This window comes from Eurosta solidaginis, chromosome 1, assembly GCF_040869045.1.
Source record: "Eurosta solidaginis isolate ZX-2024a chromosome 1, ASM4086904v1, whole genome shotgun sequence".
Lineage (NCBI taxonomy): Eukaryota > Metazoa > Arthropoda > Insecta > Diptera > Tephritidae > Eurosta > Eurosta solidaginis.
The window spans coordinates 2,498,929-2,511,022 of record NC_090319.1 but is presented as its reverse complement, the minus strand read 5'-3'; the positions used below and the strand labels follow the sequence as shown (position 1 = coordinate 2,511,022).

Sequence of the window (12,094 nt, the reverse complement as noted above, 5' to 3'; positions counted from 1 at the left end):
TGTACGCAGTTGTGTGTTCACTGACAATATTTGAACTGAATTAATTAATTAAACTTTTTTATAGCGAAATTTGCTGATTTCCGTTCCGTTTCAATGCATTCACTCTACGACAGACGCCTTTTGCTTTCATTGCGCTCTCATTTTACTCTCTCGGCAAATTCTTACCTGAGGAATTCGCATTTCATTTCGTTTCTAATTCATTCATTTGATTGGTTATTCAGCCTCTATGTTTGACTTTTAGTTGACCGTTTTCATTACAATTTAGTTGCTTTTGTACAATATCAATTTTGCTGATTTGTTTTTGTACTATATACATGTGTTTATGTAGTTCGTTTGCAAAGTGTATACTAACAATGTGTATTATCACACATTTTTTATTTTTAATTTTTCACTCACACAAAATTGTTCTGCCACTAATTCTTTTGTTCGTACTTGAGTGTTTTTTGTATTCATTCCAATTAATCTGAATTATTTATGAATACTTGAAATATGTTACAATTAACGCTTACCTTCACGTCGCATTCCCATTTTCAGGCACTTTCTTAAACGGCAATATTGACATTGGTTTCTATGATGTTGATCGATTGGACAATTTCTGCTCCCCCGACATGAGTAGGTAAGGTTTCGTCGCACTGAGCGCTTGAAAAACGATTTGCAGCCTGAAAATATAAAAAAAGGAAATTTACTACTTTAAATAAAAGAGTGTTGTAAAATTATTCTAGAACAAAATAATATGCACTTTGCAGAAATCGATACTCAAAAATGAACAACAAAAGGTTGCGGGTTTTCGATATTATCCTGCCGTGGATTATCCCCAAAAATATCTGATTGCAACTGTGAAAGCAACAAAAGTTCTACAAATGCAACGCAGCGCCACCATAAAAAGCAACCATTGAGTTCATTTATGTCAGACGGCAAAAGCTGCTTACCAAATATTTACTACACTGAACTGAGTTTACGCCCCCGTGCCTATCTCAACATGTAGAGATGCACCGACCCAGCTACAAAAGGCACAAATCAACAGCAACGGTTTTAGTATAAGTTTCCGAATAAAAAAAAAGAGGGCAAGTTCTACCTTCTTTGTTAAGCCTTAAATGTGCATGTGAATTACATTTAGTCGAAGCTTTACAATTTTTACTCCAATCCGCTTATTGTAATACAAAAAATATAAATCAAACAAAATTGCAGAAAAACGCATTGAAAACTGATGCGAAAAAAGTCGTCCTTTACCAACAACAGCCATTTTGTTGTGAATTACTCAAGGATTTGTGTAGTTGTTGCTGTTTGAGAAAGTAAATTGGAAAAATGAAATACGATTAAGCAAATGTAAAGGAAAAAATGACTAACATTACTTAAATATTCACATGCAGATATGTTTGTAGTTGTTGTAATTGTCTGTACATTTGTATAGCATACAAGGACTTTTGAGGTTTCCTGACAGCCATTAGGCATAAGTCAGTGAGGCATATAGTCCAAGATTTGCGCAAAATCAGAAAACTCCGCACATGCCGACGTGCAACATGTAATTGAATATTTGCTCAAACACTCCCTGCCCTTTTCAGTCTGCAACTTGTTGTTATTAATTTTTGTGTACTATGAACCTGAACAACTATATTTGTAATGTTAGCAACATTTTCTTTCATAGAGATTTTTATAGATATACAAAATAGTCAGCAAGCGCTTAAGAGCGAAAAGCACAAAGAGCACGGCGACAAAGAAACCTGTAAACCAATTACACTGTACATCAGCGCTTTTTCTGAAAGGTGACATCGCACAAACTTATAGTTCATCAAGCTTACGTTTAAGTTGGATATTTAGGTTAAACTGGTCACAAGGTGTTCTTAGGCCATGTTTGCAGAATCCTGAAGCGTATAAAGACTGCTTCCTAAGAAATATTGTTCTTTATAAAATAAGTAACATTTCATACCCACACTTGGAAGCTCAACCATTTCTCCTTTTAATACTATCTCACATTTTTCGCGAAGGCACCAGGCAGTGCCTTCGGGTTGATGATTCATGCATTCCGCCAGCGTTATTACTAAACAAAGTTGAGAGGTGGTTGGATACAAGTTATTTCCAATTTCCAACATCCAAAGGCATGTTTAGCTGTGTTGATCGGAGACTAATACATTCCGACAGCTTAAAATACAAATATAATTGAAAAATATAAGTTTAAAATTTTGCAGCTTTAAGCTGGGAGTACTGGAGGATTGGAAACGCGTCCTTTCCAACCTCCCTTAAATGGGTGGCTCCCAGACTCCTCTCTTTGTCACGCTAGTAAATATTGTTACGAATATTAGCAAAACTAAGGAGTGCTGCCGTCTCTAAGCCGATGCTAAGCAGTGACGTGAATGTACATCTATAATTCAATCATTATGTATCTACATAAACGAAACAATAACTGCGTCTACATATATGTACCATGTACGTATACGAGCAGGGGAGAGTCAATGCACTAACACATGCATATATCTGAGATACTCCTATAAGTATGCAATGAGAAAAACTATAAAAATATGCAATTGTAGTTACAGCTGAGAAGTGTGAGAGCTACTGGACAATGCTAGTAGATTCTAGAAGATGCGAACGAGGAAACCAGAGAGTATAAAAGGCCGCAGATGTAGATGCGCTGGGATTCAGTTTGATTTGAGTTGTCAAGCAGTTTCGACTAAGACGATATCTAGCGAGCAATAGCAGTATTATTTTGAAAGTCAGTTCATTTAAGCTATCAGTTTGGTTATTAAGCTATTCGTTGCACAGTTTGAGTGTTATTGTGAAGTATTTTAATAAGGGTCATTTTTCCATTATTCAATATTGGAGTTATTTATTCAACAGTTTAGCGATACGAACCTAGCAAAAGGGCAAATAAGAGGATTTGCAGAAAATTCGTTACAATATGCTGATCGGAATGACATTGTAATAATGAATTGTATTTAGTAGTTTAAGTTTTAGGCCTAAACAGCCGTAATAATAAATAAATTAAATTATATTAACTTAAATTAAATTAAAATCTTTTTTTGACGAATTTATCATTGTAAATCTATTTATTAAGAAAATTTTAATGGATGCAAATTCAATCATTGGACATTGATGGGCCAGCTTACTCAATTCTTATTTAATGCAATATCCATAGTTATGGTGGATTTAGCCAAAGATTTCCTTCAGTGTGTGAATATATACTAATATACTGTGTAATATATACTATACAAGTGAACTTTATGGTTTATCTGTCGGATGAAAACATTTTCTGTGAACAAATTTGTCTTATAGGGCAGATAGATTTTAAAATAACAAAATATCGTAAAGCAGTGTATTCCGAAAGTTCATGCATATGTATGGTTAATTGAATAGGTTTAGGATTCATTCATGATTCCTATAAATTTTGGTCTAAATAATTTCAAATCATTTTGGAAATTCTTCCGCCAATGTAATTGGGGGTAATTTTCAAACAAATTTAGTGTCTTTTGAGAACTATTTTGAGAGCTTCCAGGTATCATTTCGAAGTCATTTGGTGAATATTTTAGGAAACCTTACGGGCATGCTTCGGGAAGTATTCAGAACGGATTCTTGTAGGATGGTTTTTGGTATAGTTTAGGCTTTTAGGAAACCATCTCTTTTGGATTTTTTCGCGTTATAATTAAGCTAATATTTCTTGATCATTTCAGGACTGCAACGGAAGTGTTTTGTGGAGTGTTTCAGGATTGATAGCATGTATTTCTATGTACTTAAAATCTGAATGAAACATTTCTAACTGCCGAGAGAATAAAAACTAGATCTGATTGAAGGGAAACGATCAAGTGTTCTGGAAATCATCTATCTGCTAAATTTATTCACTATAACGTGACACAACACTGTAACGTTATCAAATAATTCAGTTTGGAATGCCGACTTCAAAGTCTAATAAATAAATGCATTACAGAAAAAAAAAGAACGAGGCTTTTAACCCTGTAGTATGCTTGAACAGAAAAATTGTATTCCCTATACTATTCCAGAGTTTCGATAATCGATTCTTAAAATATCGCTATAAAAGTGTTGAGTAGAGAATATCGTTACCACAGGCTTGTTGGGTAGTGGAGAAGAAGTATGTAAATACAATTAAACATGTATGAGTAAGCCAAAGTTCCACCATAAAAAGAACGGATAATTCATTGCATAATACTACACCACTTTGATATTGTTTGTGAGTGGGCGCATGGCTGGACCGATCGTATAATATGACTACATTAAGTTAGGCGGCATATCGACCATGCAGCTTTAGTGGCACCATCCTTCTGCAATGCAGCATGAATCAAACACAAAGAAAAAAGCATAAACTAAAAATAACAATAACAATCGGAAAACCTGCATTTATGCCAAGCACGCCAGAAAATTCCCAGGCCAAAGAGGCGAACGTGCTCAAGTTGTTGGGAGAGAGATCTGCAGGAGAGGGACAGCGGCCAGTAACCAGTTTCAATAAATGATTGTTTGTCGTATGTGTGTGTGTGTGTGTGTGTGTGATTGTGGAGCATTACCCAAAGAAAATCCTCACAATAAGGGCTTATAGCAAGATGACCAAAAAACGCTGCCTGTAAATGGAATGGCCAAGCGTTGAGCGGGTCAATACGCGTGCGCGTACAACAATGCCAACAAGCAGCGGCAAACCAGCTAGGAACCGGTGAAATAAAACATACACAAAGAGTCGAACATGAGCCGGTAACTGTTGATGTTGCAAGCGAGGCAACAACAACAACAAGACCAACAAACAACGTTTTCGACAGTAAAAATATGGTAAAAAAAGCTTCACTCAGTCAATACGCTTGGTGGAGCAAAAGCAGAAACTGTGCCACGCACAAACAACAACAGATTAAACAAAAATCAACAACAACAACACCGAAAAAGCGCGTCCATAAACAAATTGCCGTTACAGCCGTCAAAATGCAATAACATGCGAACAACAGCAATAAAAACAATAACAACAAAAAAACAACTCATACTTTTACTACTACTGTGAACAAATAACAATCGCTGTTGCAACAAGCAATGCTGTGATAATATGAAAACGTTAAGTCATGTTTTAGCCTTTCCTGTCTGATTCTGCTGACTTGCCGTTGAACGCGTACAAAAAAAAAAAAAACGTTTTTCCATTACATATTTCATAGGTCCACCCTTTTGCGGTTATTGATATCACAGCTGGCTGAGGCAGGGGCACTGCACCTAAAACCCATTCAATATTTGTATTCACCTACATACGTACATCTGAAGTTATCGATATACGAGCGTATATTAACGCAGCTCAGAAAATGTGGGTGTGTAAGTTTGATAAATATTTGTGTTAAACATATTCGTTCGATTAGGGCTTTCCACTCAAGAACGTAACCTTTAGAGTACACCTGGGCTGCAAGTGTTTGAAATCATTGAATTTGCTCATTATATAAATGTTGTCAAAATGTGTTAAGCTGTAAATGATTTAATGAGTAGGTACTTCGGCACGTCAACATTGTCAACCCTGGAAAATCATGAGCTATTTGAACATCGTTGGGAGCAGCCGTGGTGTAGTGGTAGCGTGCCCCACCTTCCACACCGAAGATCGTGGGTTCAAGTCCCGTGCAAGCCAGCATCAAAAATGAAGGAACTACTTTTTCACATTAGAAAAAGTTTTTCTAAGCGAGTTCGCTTCTCATCTCATCTGCCTTTGAGATGCGGTTCAGAGTCGGCGTGAATATGCTGGTCCCGTCCCGTAGGACGGGAAAAATTAAAAAGAAGCACGACGCCAAGTGGAAGAGAAGCTAGGCCTTAAATGTCTTCGGAGGCTATCGTGGCTTGTATTTATTTATTTATTTTATGTGAATATCATCTAATATGCACTTGAAAAAAGATTTTCGGGTTCTATTTTGATATGCTGCTCATCACTGATTTATAGCGCGCTAATGAGTGGCTGAAATCTAAATTCTATTTAGGCAGAAACGAGTTTGCACATCTGTTCCATAACAAGAGACAGAAATTCCATAAACAACAGACACATACACAAACAGATTCTGAATCCAAGTTCGCTTACCGCTGCGCTGTTTATTATCTTTTGCTCTGCCAGGACAGTGTAGTGTAGCAAGGCCAGATCTCTTGCTGCAGTATCTTCATCTAAGCTACGGTATCTTCATCAATACTTTACGTACATACGTGCAATACACACACACAAACATGCAGAGAAAAAGCATCACATCACCATGAGTTTGCAGTACTGCATAAAGATGCTGCTGGGATACCGGCGCATATGGGCAGTGCTACACGTATCAGCTCAATATTGCACAATAAAAATAAATGCAGGAAAAATCAAATGCAAAAATAAAATAAATAGACACAAAATCACTGCAACAAAAAATCGAATATGGTAAGCTAGGCTTTGTTGCTGGCTGCTTGGCTAAATGTGTGCTATGGAAGTAAAAAGGCGCAACGAAACTATGGCTTGGAAAACAGATCGTGACTTGAACAATATCGTTGTTGGGAGATCGTATGAATCGTTTATTGTTTGTACGTCTGCATCAAATACTTAGGTGGCCCTCTCGGCACACCGCGCACCGCCCGCCCTCATTGGAAGTGTATTTATTGCACAAAAGCAGTGTTTGGTGCTATATGAGAATAACGCTGTTTTTACTGAATGCTGCATTAAGTAAAATTGAACAGCTGATTGCAAAGCATAAACAAACACACACAACAGACATACACAAACATATTTGAATACATGCAGTGCTGGAGTTGGATGGAATATGTTGTGGGGGACATGTGATTCCTTGTCCGTTAACTCTAACAATGAGTCGAAAAGCCCCAAAAGTAATTTTAGGTATGGATGGCTTTTAAAGTACTGATCGTGCGTTTTGTACGGCTTGCGAGAAGTTCATATTAAAAAAGTTGGTTAATCAAAAAGGGCTTTATGGTAAGAGCATGCACAAACGAAAAGCTTGCAGTTTAATCAAAACAAGTAGGGCTTTAAAATTTATCTCCATATTTCATATTCTGCAAAATTTGTCTTTTTAATCATTAAACCGAAACGTTTTCAGTCAAATAAATAATTATAAAAAACACAAGTAAGGACGGGACATACCTTTCATGAATGGGGCTGAACAATAATCTTATCCCATTCATAATCTCCAAATAATGCGCTGTATAAAATAAGAAATATATAAACGATTTTAAGATAAATATAAAAAATGGCAAAAAACTCCCTTATCTGAACGATTGGTTGTATGGGATATATATTATATATAGCTCCGATCGCAATAATTTTTACAGGAAATCTTCTATGATATATTGGAATAAATTACACCAAGTTTCACGTTTTTATATTGGAAACTAAGGGAGAAATGGCCAAAAATCTTTCTGTCTGAACGATCGGTTGTATGGGATATATATTATATATAGCTCCGATCCAAATGATTTTTTACTGGAAATCTTCTATGATATATTGGAATAAATATCACCAAGTTTCACGTTTTTATATTTGAAACTAAGGGAGAAATCGCCAAAAATCTTTCTGTCTGAACGATCGGTTGTATGGGATATATATTATATATAGCTCCGATCCAAATGATTTTTTACAGGAAATCTTCTATGATATATTAGAATAAATATCACCACGTTTCACGTTTTATATTGGAAACTAAGGGAGAAATCGCCAAAAATCTTTCTGTCTGAACGATTGGTTGTATGGGATATATATTATATAAAGCTCCGATCGCAATAATTTTTACAGGAAATCTTCTATGATATATTGGATTAAATATCACCAAGTTTCACGTTTTTATATTGGAAACTAAGGGAGAAATGGCCAAAAATCTTTCTGTCTGAACGATCGGTTGTATGGGATATATATTATATATAGCTCCGATCCAAATGATTTTTTGCAGGAAATCTTCTATGATATATTAGAATAAATATCACCAAGTTTCACGTTTTTATATTGGAAACAAAGGGAGAAATGGCCAAAAATCTTTCTGTCTGAACGATCGGTTGTATGGGATATATACTAAGTATATACTATATACATATAGCTCCGATCAAAGTGATTTTTTCAGGAAATCTTCTATGTACTATTAAAATATATATCACCGAGTTTCACGTTTATACTTTCTAAATTAAGGGAGAAATGGCCAAAAATCTTTCTATCTGAACGATCGGTTGTATGGGATATACCTATATATAGCTCCGATCAAAGTGCTTTTTTCAGGATATCTTCTATGATATATTTGAATATATATCACCGGGTTTCACGTTTATACTTTTTAAATTGCGGCAGAAATTACCAAAATCGTCTTATCTGAACGATCGGTTGTATGGGAGATATATGTTATAGTGATCCGATCCTACCTGGTCCGACAAATGTTTAATATAATACAAAAATACATCCTTGTGCCAAATTTCATTGAGATATCTCAAAATTTGAGGGACTAGTTTGCGTTCAAACAGACAGCCGGACAGACGGACGGAAGGACAGACGGACGTGGCTATATCAACTCAGTTCGTCGCCCTGATCAATTCGGTATACTTAATGGTGAGTCTATCTTCTATATTTCTCAACGTTACAAACATCGGACTAAAGTTAATATACCATTTCATGTTCATGAAAGGTATAAAAATCTTGACAGGAAATGGTACACTTTGATGAAAACTTTGATTTTAAAATTTTTTTAGATTGACAACAATGAATAGACGTACAAAGAGGAAAACAGTTGGCTGATCTCTACGAATCTCTTATACGCATCTCTGAGCTAGTTGTTTGTTGACTACTTTGTAAAATGAGCATATGGAAAACAGAAAACGAAATCGACTGCCAGATATCAATTCACTTAAAAGGAGAGTAAAATTGATACACAACTATCAAATTATATTAGGTAAGAAACTATTCTTAATACAAATTTTGAATCAAAACCTCTTTACCCTAGTTCCCCTTAAAAAAACACCACTGCATACATGTTTATATATATACGTACAACCCAATTAACATTTTTGTGCAACCTTAGTTTAAGCAGCATTTTGGAGCAAATATCTTTATCAAATATTCGCCGATAGCTTTTTCAAACAAAACTTAAAATCTTTTATATGAATTCGAAAATGGTTTTAAAGGACAGACCAGATGCATTTTTCAGTATGCGTCATTAACCAAAGGCATGTTATAGCTCTATCAAACAAAGTGCATTAAGTCGCTGTGGTAAAAGACCAAACAAAAACCAAAAAACTTTCTTATAAACAGGCAAAATTGTTATTTTCTTTTTTTGAGTGCACAAAGTCCGGGTCAAAAATTGTTCCAGGTGAAAATTTATGGGATCTGCTTATACCCATAGCGTTTTCATGACGACTCATCCAGTTTTTTCGTTTTTCAGACTTTTTTTTTTTAAATCGAAAAATTTAAGTAAAATCCGGAAATTGACTTTTTAATTCCGAAAATTAAAGTTAAATCCGGACTCTTAATTTTTTAAGGACAAATAAAAGTTCGGCCCTATAACTTTATAATGGCTCATCAAAATGAAACGAATTTTTCTTTCTGTTAGTAATACCAGAAATTTGTCATGGGAAAACTAAAACCAACTCTCATAGAACCATACTTATACTCAGGGCCATAAAGAGAAAATCCGGGCCTGTGACTAAACAATTTACGGGCCCCCTATAAAAAATCCACTAATACATTTGATTAGCTTGAATTAATGACGCCTCATTCATGAATCGTTATTGATCGATTACAACAAAAAAAATGTTTGCCACATCAAGTAAATGATATTTGGACTAAGAGCTGACAATAAAGTTAACACAGAATATTTACTATTTATACCATTTTATTGTAACGTAGAAATAAATTTCTCTTTTAACAGCCACAAATTGTATCAAATAATCTTTTCTAGTTATTTGGTAACATTTTAATACATTTCTGATAAATTTAATGATGACTATAAATCTTAATTATTCAATATAGAAAGTTCGGATATCAAAGAGTGGCTTTACTTGCTTTTTCTCTGCAAAATTTTTATAATAATATCAAAATTTATCTGTCTTGCCAAAACGTATTCAACACAAAGCGCGACAAATCCTGGAACTCGCTCTTGAGATGAACACGATCTATGAAAGTTTTTGATTTTTGCAAGGATTTTGTTGCGCTCGCCCGAACCGTAGTTTCATCCATGTCTTCAAATTGCCACAAAAACGAAAACGTCTCGTTCAAATTTCTCAAAGCGGCAAATCGTTCAGTAATGCCAGTGATTACCGATCGACGGTCACATAGATTGTATTGTTTTTAAAATCAGATTTTGGATCATCCGTAATCATCTCTTTTCCATTATCTTCAAAAAGTCTTTTGGGTTTTCTCTTTCGAATGTCCGGAAACTTTGGCGAAATGTTCAATTGAATAGCAACTGTTTTGCATTCGTTTAAAATTATTTCCTATTGCTTCCTGATCAACATCAAATCAGCTAATATGGCATCTAGATGTCGGACCTCAACATCTATGGTAGCGTCACTAGATTGGGGGACCATGTTTCTTTCATTGATGGTAGTCAGTATTTTGAACCAAATTGAGGACAGCAAGATACATTTGAAATTGTTAATGTACTTGAGAATGCCGGTAACATCTCTGCATGCTTGCGCAGTCAAATTTGGCTCTTGTCTGAAAGACTATGAAGAGAGCTCGGTACATTTTTTTTTAGGGTGTCCCATCGTTGTGGACTGCTGCTGAAAATAGTAAAACATTTTTGTACAAGTCCGAATAAATTAATTGCAGCCGTATAACATTCTGCAGCATCAACACCTAATGAACTGTGACTGTGGGTTGCAAAAGACGAGTAATCAGCATTCGAGTTTTTGTTGAGAATGAGATGTAGTGCTCCGTTGTAAACTCCTTTCATATTGGCGCCGTTATCATACCCTTATGCACGACAATCCTTTAATGGTATTTCATGTTTACCTAGAGTATGGTAAATTAGATCATAGATTTTCTGACCAGTTTTTTGGTTACAATTCACGAAAGCTAAAAACCGTTCTTGAATTGTAAAGTTGTTGCTTTCGAATTGAAACGGAGTTAGCGCAAAATGAACGTAGTCTGTTCAATGAGACTAGCATCAGGCATAGCATCAACGATAATAGCAAAATACTTGACTTTCTTGTCTTGATGTAAAATAGTTTCTCTCACGTGCTTTGCACAAATTTCTATAACCTCGTTCTGAATGTCTGGGGAAAGATAGTGAACTTGTAAACGTTTGTGCTGCTGTTGTGAAATCCTAACTTCCTCCAAATTATCTCTAAGTATCGCATCATAATGGCTTATGAGATCTCAGATGCCCAAAAAATGTCCATCGTTTCGTTCAACAAGATATATACCTTCGCCTTGAAAGCTAGACCTCCTTCACCCAAAAATAAAATAGTGTCCAAAATTCTATATAAAATTTCTTTCCACTTTTGTGTTTTAGTGATTAGCTGTTCATTGATAAGTTTATCAATTGTAGCCTCCTTTTGAATTAGATTTTGTAAAGATCGCCATTGAATATAACATTTAATGCGATCTTGAGTATTTTCGTGTGATGGCAGTTTATCGTATAGCTTCTTCCATACCTGGAATTTTGAATATCCGCACAACAAATTTTAGGTGGATTTAAAGTATTGGTGCTTAACAGACGCCATGGTAGGCCATAAAAATTATTGCTACTGGCACTGCACACTAACCAGTCACGCTCCACTTTCTCTCCATTTTACAAGATTCTGTTTAACAACGAGGTAGGAAATGGCTAGTCGTGGCAATCACGTGGAAAAATTACAGCGCATTTTTGAGGACCTCGACGAATTATTTCGTTGACTTCTTCAGATCGCAAAAACTCATTATTCACGGTACAGATATCAAAGTCGTTTAAATAATCCGGACTTTGATACAGAGTTGGTGGTATTGTTGGAAGGCTTTTTGAAGATGAACCTTCATCAGTGTCACCACGAAAACCTTACAATTTCGGATTCATGTAAACTCCTCAGGCCCAAGCAAAACATCGTTATCAATATTCGTTGCTTTTGAAATTCGGCTTAAAACTTGAACATGCAACAACTAAAGACTCTACTGAATTAAAAAAAAATGTCTTAGTACCTCTAAATT

At 35.4% G+C, this 12,094-nt stretch overlaps 1 protein-coding gene across 2 annotated transcripts in view; it reads right to left on the bottom strand.

Annotated features, from left to right (window-relative positions):
• The window catches only part of svp (COUP transcription factor 2), a 98,880-nt gene that overhangs the window by 44,410 nt on the left and 42,376 nt on the right, over nt 1–12,094 (bottom strand). For both annotated transcript variants that reach the window (XM_067777321.1, XM_067777313.1), the window contains exon 2: nt 510–659. In XM_067777321.1, the coding sequence (XP_067633422.1) occupies nt 510–659 (150 nt within the window). The remainder of the gene's footprint in view (nt 1–509; nt 660–12,094) is intronic.